This window comes from Dicentrarchus labrax, unplaced genomic scaffold (assembly GCF_905237075.1).
Source record: "Dicentrarchus labrax unplaced genomic scaffold, dlabrax2021, whole genome shotgun sequence".
NCBI lineage: Eukaryota > Metazoa > Chordata > Actinopteri > Moronidae > Dicentrarchus > Dicentrarchus labrax.
The window spans coordinates 16,050,410-16,069,358 of NW_026136713.1; the positions used below are offsets into that span (position 1 = coordinate 16,050,410).

Sequence of the window (18,949 nt, forward strand, 5' to 3'; positions counted from 1 at the left end):
TTTGATGTGCTCGGATGTGTGTCAGTGTGTCTGTAGTGCAGGGTTCAAATAGCTTGTTTGAATATGTGAGCTCCACAAAAATTAGGAGATGCACTCCCAACACACCGAAAATCCAGTTTCCCTTATACAAAAATTAAGTATAACATACTGTATATCTGCACAAACCCAAACAGCACCATTATTATTTTTACCATACTGAGCAAGGATTTTTCTCTCTTGTTGTCACTTCAGCTTCAGTATAATGCATGTGTGGCTAGCTTTGTTTTCCATTGTAGTTAAATTCAACAGTGTGAAAAGCCTCCAAAGTCACTTTTGGGAAGGAAAACATCTGCTAAATGGTCACATCTCACTCTCAGAACCGTAGCTGAACCAGGCTTTACCTGGTGTGTGCCTCAGCGTGTATATGTGCGCCTGGCGCCTGTGTGTGTGTGTTTGGCAGTGCAGAAACCCTGGCTAACCCCCTCTGTGCTTCCCAATGTCCTGTCTCTGAAGAGCTATGACCATTAAGCAGCTGTTCACTTCTAAAGCCACAGAAAAAAATGAGAGAGCTGCGAGAATGCAAATGAGTCTCTGTATGCGCCAAAACTTCTCCAGAGGGACACACTGTTAGGTCAGAGACACACAGGAGCCCATACTGTACAGTACATGTGCTGGCACATGCACAACACACACTCACAGTTGCACGTATGCACACACGTGTAGCTAGGTTAGACTCCCTATTATGTAGTGCAAGGATTCTCTTGAGTATCAAATGATCTTGCTGTAACTACATTTCTCTTGGAATTGGAAAGCAGCAGCTTTAGAGTCCAATACATCTGATTAAACAGACTCCAGGTACAGCCTTCTACTGTAACTACCTGTCTCAAGCAACACTTTCCTATTTGTGTTACAGTTTGATATAGTGCCTCTCTTTTACGCTGTAATTGTTTGGTACACAGTCTATTAGGATGTGAGTGTTATTACAAAGAAAGGGAGGATCACGCTGTGCACCAAAACAAGGACACTGTTCTAAGGACACTTCAAATTTGTTCACAAAAGCAGCTCCTTTGTGTGGCTGTCCATGGTGCTGAAACCACTCTTGAAGGTGAGGGGACGACAGAGAGTTGGGGAGTAGGAGGATACTTAGTTTTTTTTGTCACGAACCGCAAGCAAAGCACGCGCTCTGCTGATCTCCACGGGTTTGAATGAGTCGTCCACTGAATGAGTGTAAAATTGTCGACAAACTACTGAAAACGTCAACAGAGAAACAGCAACAAAAGGCTTGTAGGTTTTTGTTAAAAGAGTGTTTTTAGCTCAGGTTGTAGTGATGTGCATCACACCAATGCTTCCCTCTTTTTCTCTGAGATGTGATTAGTGTATGGCAGAGTCAGCCTCTGGGTAATGAGAATATATGGTGAAAGGTATAAAGCATCTGATGTTATTTTTTCTGTGCCCTAGTTTTATTTATACTCAGACTTGCAGCAGGCTGACACTAGTCCTTCAGTTTGTGGTATTTTGTATTTGTGCACATGGATGTGTGCACAGGTGTGTGAGCGTGTACTCCTTGTGCTCCCTCCCTAATAAGAGCTTAACCTTATTAATCACATTAGTGTGCTGAGGGTGGCTCTGGCGACACTCACACATGCTTGCGCAGACACACCGACATGCACTCAGACATGCGCACACAGGCAGAGGCATGTCAATCTGTCATTAGTTAATAGCTCATTAGCACAAGGTGATTAATTACTCTGGCAGGGTGTGGGCATGACAAGGATGGGGGGATGAAGGAGGACCATGGAGACAACAAGGCTTTTTCGCCGAGGGAAAAGAGCAAGAGTTGGGGAGGGGGGAAAGAGTGAAAAAATGGTAACCTCCTCTCGCTTCTTGTAGAACGGCTTCACCGCTATCGATTCTGGTTTCGGAAGGCTACTGCAAGGGCCATTCATGCATGTGTGTGTACACGTACTATACCCGTTCTCCTGGAGGTGTTTTGCTGGGCTGTGTTTTTTTCCTGTCTCACGGGGATCAGCTGTAAAGGTTAACTAGTCTTTTCTTAAGCTTTCAGCCTCATGACAAATGACCATGTTCAACCCATGGGGGCACCTTATAGCACACCTTCTCTCTCCATCTATTCCCCTAACTCTCTTCTCTCTCTCTCTCTCTCTCTCTCTCTCTCTCTCTCTCCCCATTCACCTGCTCTCCCTTGGTGTTTCAGTTCAGGAGGCAGGTAGAAGGAGGAGAAACAGGAGGAGGTAGGTGGGTAGGTGGATGGGAACAGGTGAAGGCAAGGGGAAAAAGAACAAAAACTGTCACTGAGGGAAGAAAGGGATTGTGAGGCAAAGAGACACCAATTTTTTTTTAAATAAAATAACATGCTAGGAGTGTATAAAGCTTGCAATTCAAACTGCCTGGTTTGAGTTTCAGAAACCTAATATTAAAATAGAATGTAATAATGACATGAAGGAAAGAGATTGAGTAAATCTGCATAAGAGACCTAATAAGCAGAGGTTTTACTGTTACACAATCCTTGCTCACCTTAGTCTGTATGACCTTTCCATTGGCTCTCTTTCTTGTTCCTTTACACATCCTTCGTCCTCTTCTCTTTACGTCCTTCCCGTACAGCCTCATGCCCTCCATGTTGGAGTTTAGCAGACTGAATCGACTCACCAGTGAATCACGCAGAGATGGGAGCCTCTGTGTATCCCACATATACATCTAATATATATGGTTATACAGATATGCCAGGTATAATGATGCTGAATGGCATTGATAAATAACCTGCATGAGAAAATGTATCACTTTGTGTTCACATATGTGTGTATGTACATGTGTATATGCGCAGGGTCTCATGTGTATGTGTGTGTATGTGTGATGGAGTATTACAAGGTGTTGTCAAGAAAGCAATTTGTTTCTGTCTCAGATGGTTTTTTTATCATGACAAATTGACGTGAACCTCATCTAGAAATCCAGCGTCTCCTCCTGCGCTCCCGCTGATTCTACCTGGGCTGCACAACTTTAATATGATGAAGTCATAGCTGCAAAACATCCCCTCCCCTCTCTGCCCCCACCCCACCCCTTCTCCTTCGCTGTAAATCGAGCCTCAACACCTGGGTATGAAAGTGTGTCTTTGTATCAACTGAGCATATAGCTGCCCCTGTGTGTGTACCACTCTTAATCTATGTGTGCATATGTGTGAGTATACGCATACGTGCTCACGCGTTGCAACCATGAGTGTGCACGCCAGGGTGCTGTGGCACATCGGTGTGCATCTGTGACTCGTTGAGGATGATAGATGGCGTCTGAGAATGTCACATGACGAGGTAGAAAATGAGGCTGACAGTGACCCTCTGGAGTGGTGGCTCAGGGGTTGGCCTTTACTGCTCATCTCCTCCTTCCTCTTCACCACGTTACACACTGGGCTACACACACCTGCTTTGTGTCAGCCATAGCCTTTTCTCTGAACAGCAGTTCTATACCTGAAGTTCAATGCCTGTGAGTGTGTGTGTGTATCATTCTTTTTTCACTCTTAGATCACTGTCTACTTTTATTTCTGTCAGCATTTTTTTCCTGCGGTATCGAGTAACCTTTACTATTCACGCTGTTTCATAATGTGTAAGAATAGACAGAAAAAAATACACCAACATTCCAGATAGTCTTATCCATTATCTCGCTTAAATATCATTCCTCTTAGTCATGTTGAATTATCTCTAAATGTGCACTAAATGATGAACAGCTTTGGTGATGCAGGGCTGTCTGAATGCATAATGTCTAATAAGTGACTTACGCTATGTGTCAAATGCATAGTGAATGTTGATCAATGTGCTCACTAATGTAGGATTATGTTAATATTTCAATATGTTGATGGGCTGGAGATTGACCTCGGCCTGTTGGTTGATATGTGACAAGATGTCTGCCCTCTGCTGGGCACCGTGAGGACTTTCACTCACCTGGTAACCTGCCACCTGAGCTGGTGGCTGGAGTCTGTGAGGGGACAGACACCTTTATATTTTAGTAGCTTAATTAGGCTAATCTGATGTTTGATATCTGCAGTTTATCCTTGTCTTTCTGTCAGAGGACAAAATCATTTATCTCAAAATGAAAAATGAAACTGCTTTCTCCTTCATTTGATGGTATATGAGGTTGATTTGTTGGTTTGGTTTCAGGGCAAGAGTTTTGTCAAAGAGGCTGTTTCTGTGGCTGCCATCCTCCTGCATTGTTTGACATTGTTCTTTTTCCTATTTAGAGACATTATGTAGATGTGAGCGCGCCCATGTGAGATCTGACATATTACTGGCTTCATCGCCGCAGTGTCCTCTGCCCTTGCTCCCCTCCCCCCCGTGCCGCGTCTCTGCTTCACCGCCTTGTCTTTTCTCCTTTTACCCTCAACCCCCCGTCTTTCCTCTCTGTCCACCTCACATCATTCCCTTCTCTCCTCTCGCCACCCATTCCCTCGTGCCTCCTATTTCTCATTTTATCATTTCTCCCTTCTCCCTCTCTCTCCCCTTTGCCTCTGATGTGCATGCTTTGTCACATTCCCATGATTCTGTCACTCTTTCACTCTCTAGCGCTCGTGGGCTCCGTCGCTTTCTCCCGCCCTTGTTGCCACCTCCTCCTCCTCCTTCAATCTACCACTACGCTCTCCTTCTTTTACTGTCTCACCCCTACCCCTTTTTCTCTCTCCCTTTGGCTCATTCGTTAGCTCCCGCCGTCATCTTTCCTCCCCCTCCATCTCGGTGGTGTGGTGCTGCTGGGAGAGTGAGAGAGAGAGAGAGAGGAGAGAGAGAGAGAGAGAGAGAGAGAGAGAGAGAGAGAGAGAGAGAGAAGAGCGTGTGTGTGTGTTGAGTCTGCTCTCAGTCTCAGCTGTGGGCAGATGGAGGATGGAGCCGCAGCCACATCTCTCCTTCTCTTCTGCTCTGCCTGCCACAGGCTGAAAGGCACTCTCTTTTTCACTCTCAGTGTCTGCTCCTCATCCATCCGTTCCCCTATGCCCGAGCTGGCCTTGATCTGTGACGGATTAGGCAAAAAAAAGGACTGAGGACTAGAAACAGGAGGGAGACAAAAAAGACCTGCAGTCTCCTGAAAAAAAAAGGGGGAAAAGCAGTGCAGGGCATTGCGCTCATCTTTTTCCCTCCGGTGTTTTGGGTGTGTGGCGTTCGTCTCTGCGGTGCAACAGCCACGTGTGCAAGTGTGTGTCGATCCACACTGCATGAGTGTGTGTGTCTCTCTGTGCTCCTGCTCTATCTCTATCTCTCTCTCTCTCCTCCTGCGCGGTGCTCCGGCACTCAGCTAGCGGATTGTGCCTCACTGAGCTCGCTGCAAACAGACGGAGAGGGAAGAAGAAAGGGAAAAAAGAGTGAAGAAGAACACCAGCAAGGGAGAGAGACGACAGCAAGGCAACAAGGACTTTGTCAAAAGGGAGAAAAACAGGGTGCAAAAAAGATTGAGAATCCAGAAAAGAGGACTCTTAAGGGAGCGGAGAGGAGTGGAGTGTGGAGGAGAGGAGATAAGGGTAGAGGGTTAATCAGAAAGAGAGACAAGTACGGAGCGATGCATCACTCAGGCAACACAGGAAGAACCAAGACCCTCTCTCATGAGACAGGTAAGACCCTCGGATACTTCTTTGTCACAACAGCAGTCAGATGGCATGGTGCTACATTTTCTCCAGACAACAGAATAAGGAACAATAGAGCATCGCTGTAACTTGACTATAGCCAATCCCCGTGTATGTTCTGCCGTGGATGGACACACACACACACTCAAACTGAAAAACCATCTTGAATTATTTCTCATTCTTTCAACTTACGCATCCCTGGTTCTAATGCCTCACTGTAATGTAGGTTATATGCACATATGGTGGCGTGCGTGTGTGTGTGTGTGTGTGTGTGTGTGTGTGTGTGTGTGTGTGTGTGTGAGAATGTGTGTGTGTGAGGTAGAGGAGGCGGTGGTGGTGGTGGTGCTGATCAAACGGCATACATCTGAATAGAACTTGGCTTTGATGTGCGCTTGAAGTTATGATTGGCATCCGCGAATGCCAGTATGTGCCGTTCCTATACGATTCTGCAGGCGCGTGTGTCCGTGTGTGTTTATTGGTCATTGATTTGAAGTTGGTGCGTACATAAGTGCGCCCTTGTGTGTCGGCCCCCAGCTTTCTGGTGAGCACGTTTCAGTTGATGGTAATTACAGTGATTGACAGGTAGCTGATGGCAAGAAATGGACGGGACATGCATTGCCCCTGTTCCACTTCAATCCATAATTTATTCATGTGTGTGTTCCTCAATATTTACAAGGTTACTTTTAGGTATTTGCCTTTCTAATTCAATGCTGATTAATTAATTGAATATTTAGATGTGGATATAATTTAAAAATCAAAATGGTCTGATTTGTTGTGAACTCTGTGTGTGAGAATGTGGAGATTATTTGAGAACAGCAGGGGTTGTGTTGTTTTACAGAACAGTTTGACCTCGGGGAAAAGGTGTGTGTCTGCCATATATCTCAGCTTCTGTATCTATGTGTGTATTTGTGCTTGTGTGTGTGTCATATAATAGTTGTTTGATTGCTTTGTGGGTGTGAGTGGATTGCTAGCACTCGTCAAGCTAATCAAACAGTTCCCACAGACAATCACAACATGGCACAAACCCTGTCTCAGCAGCTCTGACACATCTGCCTCCTATCTGAACAAACATGAATTTACAATCTAGACAGGTGTAATGTGGCTTTTTTTTTTTTCTTCTAAAACATAAAGAAAGACAACAATGTCTAAGGAAATACAGGCCTTTCTACAAGCTCACACACCCAAACTCCACACAGCCGCCAACACGCATACACACATATACAGGCACGAAGACACCCACTAACACATACACACACACACACATCTGTTACACGCATCCAGCCCAGCGGTGGATAAATGTGCCTTTCTGATTGCTGCCACAGACAGGACGTGATTGGCATGGCAGACCAGGGAATTAGCCATGGTTTCCATGGTGACTAATTAGGAGGGTCCTGACTGGTGGGTTTATGAAGACAGATGACAGATCGGTGGTTCACTTCCTGCTTTACAGAGCGGGTGGTCCCATTGGCTAGCGGGACCCCCTGCCATCTGAGACAGACAGACCCTCTGCAGGCCACCTCACACGTGTTCAGCTGTCACCAAACATGCAAATATGAAATAAAATTAAATGTTATCCTGAGCCAGCAGAAACTATTGAATTTTAGGATTCATTTTCATGAGAGGCACGTCTGACTGAACACACACATTTACTGCAACTTGTACTTTGGCTTACACGGACTGATAAATTGACATAAGTCTAGTATTTACATATTATAGTAGCCACTGCAACGCACATTGAACGGCACATGTGCTCGGCTGTATGCTAACACCACGCTAGACGTATGCATATTTAGAGGCTCATTCAGGAGACACCCATTTTATGTGACAATAAACAAGTCAGACGGGCACACACACTCACGCTGATTATGCAGCTATAGGGCATGTGAGAGAGAAATAGGTGTGATTGGGTCCATCTGTAGCAGAGAAAGAGAAAGAGAGAGAGAGAGGGAGAGAGACACAGAGAGAGCTCCATCTGTGGACACCTGCCCTTCCTCCAGGCTACCGTCCCTCTTTCTCTGAACTGCCAACAAGATCTGTGGTTGCACAGGTGCGCTTGTGTCTGTGTGTTTTCACAAATCCGAGGAGGGCCTGTGTGTTTTTCGAAACGTCTGAATCTTTTTGTGAAGGATTTCACAGCGAGTCTGGATGATTCGAGGCCCTCCTTCACGAAAAGGAAAAGGAGGAAATAAAAGGGCTCTCACTGAATAATGTGTGAATGTAAATGTCACTTGTGCTCTCATCTTGCATTTGGTTTTAGCTTTAGGCTAAGATCTGCGTCAGTAATTTGACTTTTTTTTTTTTTTTATCTTCAGTTTCTTGCTCTTTTTCCCAGCAAGCATTTTGGTGAACCACAGTAATTAGTAACATTAACGATGGCTGCATTCCATTAAGTTGTTCCAGACTGGGGACTTTGGTATTGTGCATGTTTGTTTACTGGTTTGGCTTACAGGGACATCGTTAATGCAATTAGCTACACCTTTTTTTGTTGCTATGACTAATGAAAACGTATGGCATGAAAAAGGTCTGTTATATTTGATGTTCTGTGGCTCTAAAAGCTTCGTGCTCAAGGGTGCACAAATATGATTTTTTTTTTCTTTCCTACAACCAATAACATGCTACTACCAAGTGATACTCACTGTACCATGAATAATTGATGGTCCTGGACACAAGCAACCCAGACTACAATACACAGTTGGATGCCTTAAAAATACACTGCCAGAAAAATTGGTGATAACAGGTAGAAGAGGGTGAGCCTTCCTTTCCATTTCATTCAGTTATCCATCCTCTCTCTCTCTCTCTCTCTCTCTCTCTCTCTCTCTCTCTCTCTCTCTCTCTCAGTCAGGCACCAGCTCCACCTAATGGCCTCTACAGGTACTGAGGCACACACTCACATGCACACACACACACAAACACACACACACACACACACACACATTGACACAGGCTGACACGCACACACACGCACACAGACACAGACACACACACACACACACACGCTTTGATTAAAATGGCTGGAGCACGGTTCCATTTCACCACGACGAGCGAGGTAGTTAGAAAGCCACTGAGATAATGGCCGTGATTTTTATTTCTTTCTTTCTTTTCTTTTTTTTCTTTTTTTTCGGTCGGACGCTATTTATTGGAATGCAGCCCCTGCATGCGCGGTGCGAGGCGGAGGGGAGAAGAGGACACAAAAGGAGAGGTGATTGGAAGAGGCACAGAGTGGGAGAGAGAAAAAATAGCAAAGCGATTGAAGAAGACGTGCGTGTCACGGCTAAACAAATAAGCATGTGCGGGAACAGATGGTAATAAAGTTCTCTGTTACAAGACTAGTGGCTCGTACGCACACAGACGCACACACACACACACACACACACGCACACACACACGCCGACACACACAGACCCACACATGCACAGCTTGATTATGCGGAGTATTGGGCCGTGAGTCATTAAGACTTTGCCTCAGTGAAGCTGACTCGAAAGTGAGCAACGACAGTCAGCTACAAAGGCCGGTCACTAGCAGTCATCTCTCTTTCTCCCTTCCCTCTCTTTACTCCGTCCATCTGTCTCTGTCTGCTTCTCTCCCTCTCCCTCCGTTTCCACCTATTCTGGCCTCTTTGCCGACTCCTCTATTCTCTCCACCTACTGTTTTTTTTTCTCCTTCTTTCTCCATCATCTTCTTACTTTGCTTCATTTTATCCATTCATCTCTCTTTCTCTCTCTCTCTGTGTCCCCCCTCCTGCTTTAGGAAAATGAGTTTTTTTTCTCTGCTTTCAGTTTCCCATCCTGTGTTGTTTAAGCCAAAATCCACGCGTATGTATGTGTGTGTGTGTGTGTGTGTGTGTGTGTGTGTGTGTCGATGTGTGAGGGCGATGTGTCCTCAATCTCAGTGAAAGCATTTGTTTCCCTCTGCCAGTGAAGATAGATTATGTATTTCACTCCTTTTCCTCGCATTGAGGTTTTTTTTCTCTGTCTCTCTCTCTCCCTCCATCACACGTTTTGTCCTCCCCACTCAAGGTCAGTTAGAAGATTGCTTTCAGCCCCCTGTGTCCTCCCCGATGCACCATGCTTTATTGTGTGTACGGGCCGTCAGCGCCGGGGCGTTTGTGTATAATATGCGAGGTTTGATGGCTTTGTGTGCATGTTTGAAAACCATGGAAAAAGGGGGGGGTTTGTGTTTTTTTATTTTGTTCAATCTGTCCCGTCTCTCATCAGGTGTGCACTTGTGTGTGGTTGTGTTTGTGTGCGCCACGCTGATGGAAAAGCAGTCAGCCGGCAGTCAATCTCAGTTTCCGAGTCAGTTTTGAGGAAAAAGGAAATGGGAAAGGAAAGGAAATCGTTAAGATTAACACGGCTGATATTAAAACGTTAGGATCTTAGAACTGTTTTTTTATTGAGCCGACTTTAAAAGTAAAATGTTTCAAAAAGGTTTGCTCGCGAATTTTATGGATGCATTCTCCTATGTAAATATTTAATGCACTTATTGATTTCTAGAGTGTGTGTGTGTGTGTCTGCTGTAGAGCGTGTGGCTGGTTTTTGTATGGACGGTTGGAGGTATTAATTTTCACAGTGGTGATTTGGGTGAGTAAAGGGCTGGCAAACTAACTGGTGTTCTCAGCATGCTTTTGAGTGTGTGTGTGTGTGTGTGTGTGTGTGTGTGTGTGATCAGAGCTGGCTGGTTTTATGCTTCACTACCCTGGCTGCTCATCCATGTGTACCATCTGCATGTGGCGCTGCCATGTGTGTCACCTATACCCCAACACATCCCACTCCTCTCATATCTCTAACCAACCCCACCATCCACACCTGACGCTGTCGAGTCATTGTTCTCTTATCTCCAGCTTCTTATGCTCTCGTTTAAAAAAAGTTAATTTATTAAAAGAAAAAAAAAAACAAAAGCTGACATCGCAGTCAATTTAAATCCTTTCACTTACTTTACACCGCATATTAATAAAGAAGAGTAATATTTTTACACAGTTATTCATTATCTCTATTCACCTTTTAATTTTCCTCTAAGCAAGAAACCATCATATCCTCAATCAGAGCGCCTGTAGTCTGCAGTGTTATGCCATTTGTTAGCTATGCAACGCTAACACTCTAAGTGATCGATCCGTGCCAGAGCTAACTATGTGACAGATGAAAGTGTCACAATTACAGTCACGCTGAAGTGACAAATTGATCCCAGCATTTCTGCTGGAAAGGAAGTTTTGTCTTAGAGTTGCAATCGTTCATCTACACAGCCTCATTATACCTTCTAGGGTAGCAACGACAGCGGTGACTCATTGACTCATCACACCGTTGTTTGTAAACTCAAAACCCGACTAACAATTCTCCATTCCATTCTTCATCTTATCTAATGTTCCCCATTTCTCTGCTATCTCTGCCTCTCTGCTGCAACAACCTCCTGTCCACATTTCCTCCCTTCACAGCACCTCCCTTCATCTTTAATATCCTTCTCCCCAAAACACTGACTACTGCTTCCTGAACTCTTCACCCTGTCTTTTGTTCTCTCTCCTGCAGCCTTCCTCCCTTCTCCAGAATGCTCTCCTCAGGTCTATGTTATTAACATAAAAAAGGAGGAAAGACTACCTCTCCTCCAGCCCAGACTGTGAGTCACTCCGCCCCGCCAGCTACTGGCTGCCTCCCTGGCTGTCACGTCGCAACAGATGTGAAACCGATTTTAAGAGATGGGGTGAGGACAATGGCTCACACGTTAGAGGGTTGCATCCGGCAGTATCAAAGAGCGGCGCTTTGGCTGGAGACAGTCAGGTAGTTTGCTGTGCTCCCTCTGGTGCAAAAATAGGTCAAATATAAGATTGTTTCACAAGCCAAGAAAGGGAGTTGTTCTTGCTAAGCAATAGTTCAAAACTTCTGTAAGTTGAGAGCTGTCCTCGTGTAATTCTGTCTCTACCTTTGTTGGCACATCAGACAAAAAAGTATATTCATGAAGAGGTATATTCATTCCCTGCTGTCACATTCATTTTAAAGAAAGATATTATCGATTGCGTGTGTCCTTTAAATCACAGCAAGGACTTCAAGCCCGACTTCATGCAGACAGTAATGCATTATAGAGTTGGCTTTATTACTTTCAAATTACTTTGATGAACACACTGAGATGACTCTTCCGAAAAAGGTACATTAGCCGTCCATCAATTTTGTGAGGTGGTTGACACATTCGACTAAAATGTTTTTCCACTTTTTCCTCAATTAACTCAACGTAATGTGCTCACTTCCACAAGGAGATGATTACTGCTTCCTTTTTTTTCCATGTTGCAATTCAGTCATAGCGTAAGCCTTTTTACAGCTCTTGAGGGATTTACTACTCAGCATACTACAGTACAGTATCTTTAGACTTTGAGAGGACTTTTGAAGGTCACTGTAGTTGTGACACTCAAGTCATTATACCACTGTAACTCAATATGTATCTATAGTTACATAACCTTTTTCTTGTACATTACCCGACTTAATCTCTGTATCTTATCCTAATTCACACATTTGAATACATAAACACACACACTAGCTCACCAGACAGTCGCTCCAGCTGCCGTACTAGACAGGAGGTGTTTTTTGAGGAGACAGGGCGCTGTGACCTTGCCTTAGGGATGATGACAAAGTGAAACTCAGTCTTTGTGTGTGTGTGCGCGTTCCTAATGACCAATGCTTAAGGGGAAGATGAGGGGAGATGGGCCATGCAGCAGGGCAGAGGGGGCAGTGAAATTATTTCATCGATCATTCTTGATCACCTAAACAATGTCATACAGCACATTTGTCTCTCTGTATGAGTTTGTCTCTCCCTCTCTCCGTCTCCTTCTCTCTCTTTGTCTCTCATATTGACACACATTGTGACTCTCACCTCTTGTCTCGCTAACCTTTTCCTGTGTGCATGTGTGTGTGTGTGTGTGTGTGTGTGTGTGTGTGCGTGCATGCTTTTAGATTGATGCTACAGTGATGGCACTGGCCAAATGCCAGCTCTTGCACAGTTCCATTAGCATTGCGAAGGCTGGCCGTAGATTGCTATTGATTGACTATGGCCTCTATTCATAGGCTATTCAGACAGAACACACACACATGGAGACACAAGTGCACTAGAATCTAGAGTATGTGAAACCAGACGGACACATGGGAGGAATTAGAAAGATTTCGTTGGATCCATTTGACTTCTAATGTGATTGACATCTGGTTAAATATTTCATCATTTCCATTTTAAAAATGCTATATGAGGATGTCCTAAGATGACTCACTGTATGTTGTATAATGTTGCTCGGAGAGAAAAAAAAGTGAGAGCAGTTTGACTCTTGATTGGTTGTTGGACTGGCTTGTGCACGATGCGCACTTGTTGGCTTTGACAGGGACTTGAGGACGCCGAGCTTGTCGATGGCTGAGCTTTGGATTTTAAACAAATCAATGCCAAGTGACTGGACCCCGGAGCCACTTGTTAATGAGAACCACAGCTTGGAGATCTCCATACGCCCTCTGTCTCCACTCCTCCCTCTGTCTTTTTCTCGCTCGCTGCTCTGTCTCTATCTCTCACACTGTTTTTATTTTCCACCGCTCTCATTTTTCTCACCTTTTGCCCTTCGCCCACTAGAGAATGCGCACACACACACACATACACCTCAAACTCGTTTTCTGTATGCCTCTGGTTTGGTTTCTTTTTCCGTAAGATATTCTTAGACAGCCCAATGTCAGACCCTGTAGTGACAGGCCACAGAGGCTCTGCTTGTTCACTCTATCAAGTGTCACAGCAGGCGCCAATATATAGTCTTCAACACTATGTCTTCACTATTAAGAAAATAATTAAACGTGTAAGAAGATTCATTAAAACCTATCACTTGAAAAAATGCACATTTACTATTTGCAGAAGTATGTGCTGTACGTGCAGGTGTGTGCAGCCCCTCTGACAGCTACATTAATTGTTAAGCATTGTGTGTGTGCCTGTACAAGTTGGCATGTGCGTGTGTGTGTGTGTGTGTGTGTGTGTGTGTGGGAACACGTAGAGGGGATTAAGGATGTAATGCTGGATTATCCAGCAGGTAGACTTCCCACTTCTTATGCCGAGAAGGAGATGGAGAGGCAAAGAAGATGGAGAGGAAGAGATGGATAGATGGAGAGAGAGGAAAGAAAAGAAAGGGAGAGGGAGGGAGGGGAAGAGTTAAAGGAGGAGGAGGACGATGAAGGCCAGCGTATTTATACAGAATCATTTTATATGCAAAAAATGTTTAAAAAGAATTAAAACTGAAGAATTAAAGACAAATATTTATGTAAGTGAGATTTGGAAAAGGAATTTAAAGAGCCCATTTCAAAGTCATTCACATAATAAGAAAAATGTTATCCATGTATACATGAATAGAAATGTACACCTCAGATCCTCTGGTAATTTGTTCCTCAAGCGTATAGTTACTACATGATGATTCACTAATCTTTGCTCTTACTCTTGAAACAGCAAACAAACCAGCTCCAGATGATCTAAGAGCTCTAGTAGTTCCATATTGTACAGGCACGTCAGCGATGTGTCTTGGGGCTAAGCCATTTAATGATTTATGGACAAGACGTAAGAGTTTTCTCTACTCTGTGACACACTGCAAGCCAAAGCAATATCTGAGGACCTGGTGGGGAAGTGTGTAAGAAGGAAAGGAAGAAAGAAGAAAAACAAATATGCAAATATACCTGGCGAGAAGTGGCATGAATGTTGCTCTGCTCCACAGAGTGAGAGATTCTGAGGGAGAAAGCGGAGGAGAAAGAAAAAGCGAATAAGAGTTACAGAGAAGGAGAGGCAACAGTGGAGGATAATGGTTTTGTACTTTCCAGGTGAAGCACAAAATATTGAATTTCCAGATCCAGTAATGGGAGCAAATCATTCCTCCACCTTGTGTATTTGTATATTTGTGTCAGCAAATCAGTTTTCTCTCTTTTTGTCAGCGCTCTTAACATTGTTAACTGCACACATCACTGTTTCAGTATAACGACACATATTGAAATATAATGAGACTTGAGTTATTGCCATTGCACTGTTCAAAGTGGTTTTTATTTAGTGCTGCGTACTGCTTCAAGGTCCCGGCTGCCTTTGCTCACCAACAGTCTTAAATAAAACATAAGACGTGAGAGCAATGTGAGCAAAGGAACCCGTGTTCCCTGCTTAAAGCCCACATAAGGTGACAGAGGCAATCTCACACACGCACATACACTTACAGCACCATCCGGGGGGGGGGGTGTTCAGGGTCTATGTGTAGAATTTTGTAATTGTTTTGGACTAATCCTGGTTTTAATATGTCTCTCACAGCAGGGAGGCCTTCACGCTTAATAGACACCATGGATTTGTTTAATTACGTCTGTCTGTGTGTGTATGTGTTTCTTTGCGGGTGTCATGTGTGTTTAGGAAAGAGGGAGAGAAAGTGAGGGTGTTTGAGTATTCGAGCGCCACTTTGATGACAGTTTGTTTTACATACATATGTAATGTTATGAATTTAAAAAAGTATAAGAGCTGATGAGAACGTGAAAGAACATGAAGAGCTTGGAGAGCATCTGTGTGTATAGACACAATGCTCACACACAGCTGACGTATGCACACACACACACACACACACACACACACACACACACACACACATCCAGTGAGTGAACCCTTGGCAGTACTTCTCCAGTCTGTTTGAAGTACCGTCTCAAGGGAGGCTATAGGACTGTGGCAGTGTTTCACCCACTCAAACACACACTGGCTCGCAGGGAAAGAGGGATTGCAGAGAGAAAAGGGAAAAGACAGACAGAGGAGACAGTAGGAGGAGTGCTTCGCCTCAAACACACTCCACAGCTCATCTCATCCCTATCTCTGTCTCTTGCCGCTCCCCTTGCAGACGTGGAGCGCTCAGAGAACAGGTTGAGGTTGTTTACAGCCACATTTTTTTCCCTTTCCCCCAGTGTTCATGCGCTCATATCTCCCTCTATCACACTCACACCGACCGGGTGAGATTGAAACAGCGCGCTGGGGACACAGCAAGGATATTACCCAGGCTGCACTGGCATCAGAAAGGGGACTTGTCGTTTCATTTTGTCTCGGTCTCAATTAGAATAGCAGGCCGTAAGGAGACGACTTCGACCGCCGTAGCTGAATACAGACACCAAAGCCTCCTGATAAAAGCCACCCCTCAAGAATATTTTAGAACACAGCTAGGACTCTCTGTCTGAGCATCGCTCCTCTCTGTCTCTTTTGTTAGCTGCGTGACCCGATCAAGGCCGCACAAATTTAAAGCACCACTTGCCAATTTCAGGCCCTGTAAACTCATCTTTGTGAACAAACAAACACTACAAGCAAATAAGGTGCGGAATAAATAACGTGGGAAATCAAAACACGCAAGATTGATGGGCGAGAGAAACGTATCAAAGGTGTTTTTTTTCCCAAGGATGACTTAAAAAAACAGCACATTGAAATTTTCCAGACTGCAGCAGGACCACAAGTGCCTCATGTTTTCTTAAAACAATGGATACACACACACGCATAAAAATTGCAGATGCAGAAAACAATCCCACTTAAAGACGATGCTGCGATGCTGCCAATCTGCAAAGCTATTGTTTTATTTTGTTCCTGGTATTGCTGTGTGTTTGGCCCTTGTTTCCCATACAATTCCCCCTAAACCCTGTTATTTTCTATTGTCTCATATATGAGTGCAGGTATGTGGACAAGGTGTTGCATCCAGCCACGTCCATTATTTTCTGTCATCCTTCTCTTTTACTCATTTCTCCAGAACCCACCAAACCCCACCCCCACCCCCGTCCGTGTCCCCTGGTACAGCAAAAGCAGCTAATGGAGAAGGAATGTACCTACACACAGGCACAGACGAAGGGGCAGAGAGACAGCGAGAGAGGGCGAGGGACATAGAGGCACAAAGGCATAAAGGAGAGGGAGAGTAACAGAGGGATAGAAACAGGAGGGGAGGCACAACGTTGTATGGTGGAGCGGAGGAGAGAGTAAAAAGCTCTCAGTCATGTAGCCAATGTAACACCCTTGTTCCATGTGTTCATCCACGGCTTCTGCTCCAAGTTGTAAAGTACCTCACAACTTAACCAAAACACAGACTCACTGTAAGTCTGTGTACCCTAGTTGTACCACACATAAACGTGTATGTGCATATATTTGTGGATATAGGGCAACTAACAATTATTTTAATTATCAATTCATGTATGGATTATTGTTATTTAATTAATCTATGAATCATTTAGTCTATAAAATGTCCAGAAAGTAGTGAAAATTAACATAAAAGTTTCCAAGACACCAAGGTCATGCCTTCAAATTATGCTTGTGACAAAGATTTCTTTTACAAAATGTGTCCGTCCGTATAGTTTGCAATGCAGAAGATCACACTTAACCCACTAATATTATAAATAGTCCAGTGGCTTTATAAACCCACAGAAGAGATGAGAAAGCAGCAACATTTAAGAATCAGCAAATCCTTTTTTTATGATTGATTAATGAAAAACAATTATTCTAACATCAAAATTGTTGCCAATTATTTTCACTTGATTGACTAAAGATTTTAGCTTGAATTCTGTATGAAACTTGTCAATTGTTTCATGGAGTTGTTTTTTCCCTCTTCTTATTACTCACATTTTCATCACATCATGGCGAGTTCCTAGAACATTCACACATGTAGGCATGCAGGGGTTTGATTTTTATTCTCTTTTCGGTCGTCTCTTACATTTTTTGAAATTATGCACAGTTTTAGTAATCTTGTCATTGTACTGCACATCATTTATAGATAATTACTGTCTGGCAGCCTGTAGCCATGGATAAGTTATGGATTCCAAGATGACATTTTATTGTCTTGGAAAGTAAAATATGTAACTATGCTTTTGAAATGTTGCTCAGAATGATGAAGTTTCTGTCACTTTCCTTTCCAACCTTGATTTTGTTTCCATCCCTCTCCTGCCCTTCACCTTCTCTCCTCCTCTCCTTCTTCATCCTCTCACTCTCCCCTCCAGCTCTAGAGGCTATTTTTTTTTCATCTCCACTTAGCTTTTAGTGCTCTTCTGTGCCCCACTCAAGGGGAATCCACCTCTTTCCAGACACAGCCTTATTTTAGCAGCACAAGCTGGTCCTTGGAGAGCACTGTCAGACCTCATACACTGCACCGTCTGCTCCTCTGTGTGTGTGTGTGTGTGTGTGTGTGTGTGTGTGTGTGTGTGTGTGTGTGTGTGTGTGTGTGTGTTTCTGCACTTGCATGTTCTGTATGCGCACATTTTACAATGTTTCTGACAGGACATGCAATGTCATCAAGAAAACATCCTCACAAGATGTTTGGAATTTCAAATCTTTCTTTCTGTGGTCTTCTTTGAGTGGTCAGCTACAGGTGAATTATTAACAAGATAGGGAATTGTCGTTCTACCTCAGATCTCCCACCGCCTCTTACATGAAAGAGGTGAAGAAGAGCAAGAACTGTCTCTGACGGGAGGCAAGCATGACATACCAAACATTTTCAGTTTGAAATCCGGAGGCCATCAAGGAATTTCTGTCTTTTGTAGCTTGATACCCTTTCTGTCTGTGCTTGTGTCTGTGTGTGTGGAGACTCTTATTTCCATTTAAATATTCTTCATTTTTCTTACTTCTCCCTCCCCCGGCAAAAAACTAACCAGCCATCCTCCTTCCATTCATCCTCCCTCTCTCCCTCGCTCCATTTTGACTCCTCAGATCACCAGGTAAAGTAGCATTCGGCAAGCTGTGCAATGGTGCAGTGAAAATGAGCAGAAAAGACAGAATGTCTTCAGAAGCGTCACTGCGGGCCAAATGCCTTATTATGTCAGATTTACAAATTCCCCACTCCCGAGTCGGAGGAAAAAGTGACCTACATAACTACAGACCAGAAAAAAAACACCAATGGCCCAATTCTCCTCTCTTCTCCTCTCCTCCACTCCACTCCCTTGTTCTCTCTATCTCTGCCGCTCCCTCTCTAGCTGCTCTCTTTCTCTCTCATTTCGTCACCCCTCGTTTATCTCTATCCTTTCCCCGACAGCGGCTTGGTGAGTTATCACCCCTCATTCAGATGAGAGGAGTGGCGTGTATTTTTTCTTTTCTCTTTTTTTTCGTTTGCATTAGTGTGCGCTTGCCTATCTGTGTGTGTACGCCCTGTGTGTGTGTGTGTGTGTGTGTGTGTGTGTGTGTGTGTGTGTGTGCGTGTTATATGGTCGACGTTGCTAAAATGGTATGGTCTGCAGAGGGGGGTGGTAAGGTGATCCAACCAACCTGCTACTAGGTAAACACCATCTGTTCACACAAAATCGCCCCCCCTCCCATCACCACGACTAGAATAGAGTGATCCAATCGCACCTCTTCTCACACACTTCTACCATGCCAGGTTCACACCAAGGTGTGTAT

General features: G+C 44.2%; 1 protein-coding gene across 19 annotated transcripts in view; it reads left to right on the forward strand.

Moving 5' to 3' along the window:
• tenm2a (teneurin transmembrane protein 2a) overlaps positions 1-18,949 on the forward strand; it is a 196,296-nt gene that overhangs the window by 86,258 nt on the left and 91,089 nt on the right. For 2 of the 19 annotated variants that reach the window (XM_051419685.1, XM_051419687.1), the window contains exon 1: positions 4,812-5,578. The exons of the other annotated variants lie outside the window; for them this stretch is intronic. In XM_051419685.1, coding sequence (XP_051275645.1) covers positions 5,527-5,578 — 52 coding nt within the window. In that variant the 5' untranslated portion in view covers positions 4,812-5,526. Of the gene's footprint in view, positions 1-4,811; positions 5,579-18,949 lie in introns of those variants that run through there. 19 annotated transcript variants of the gene reach the window in all.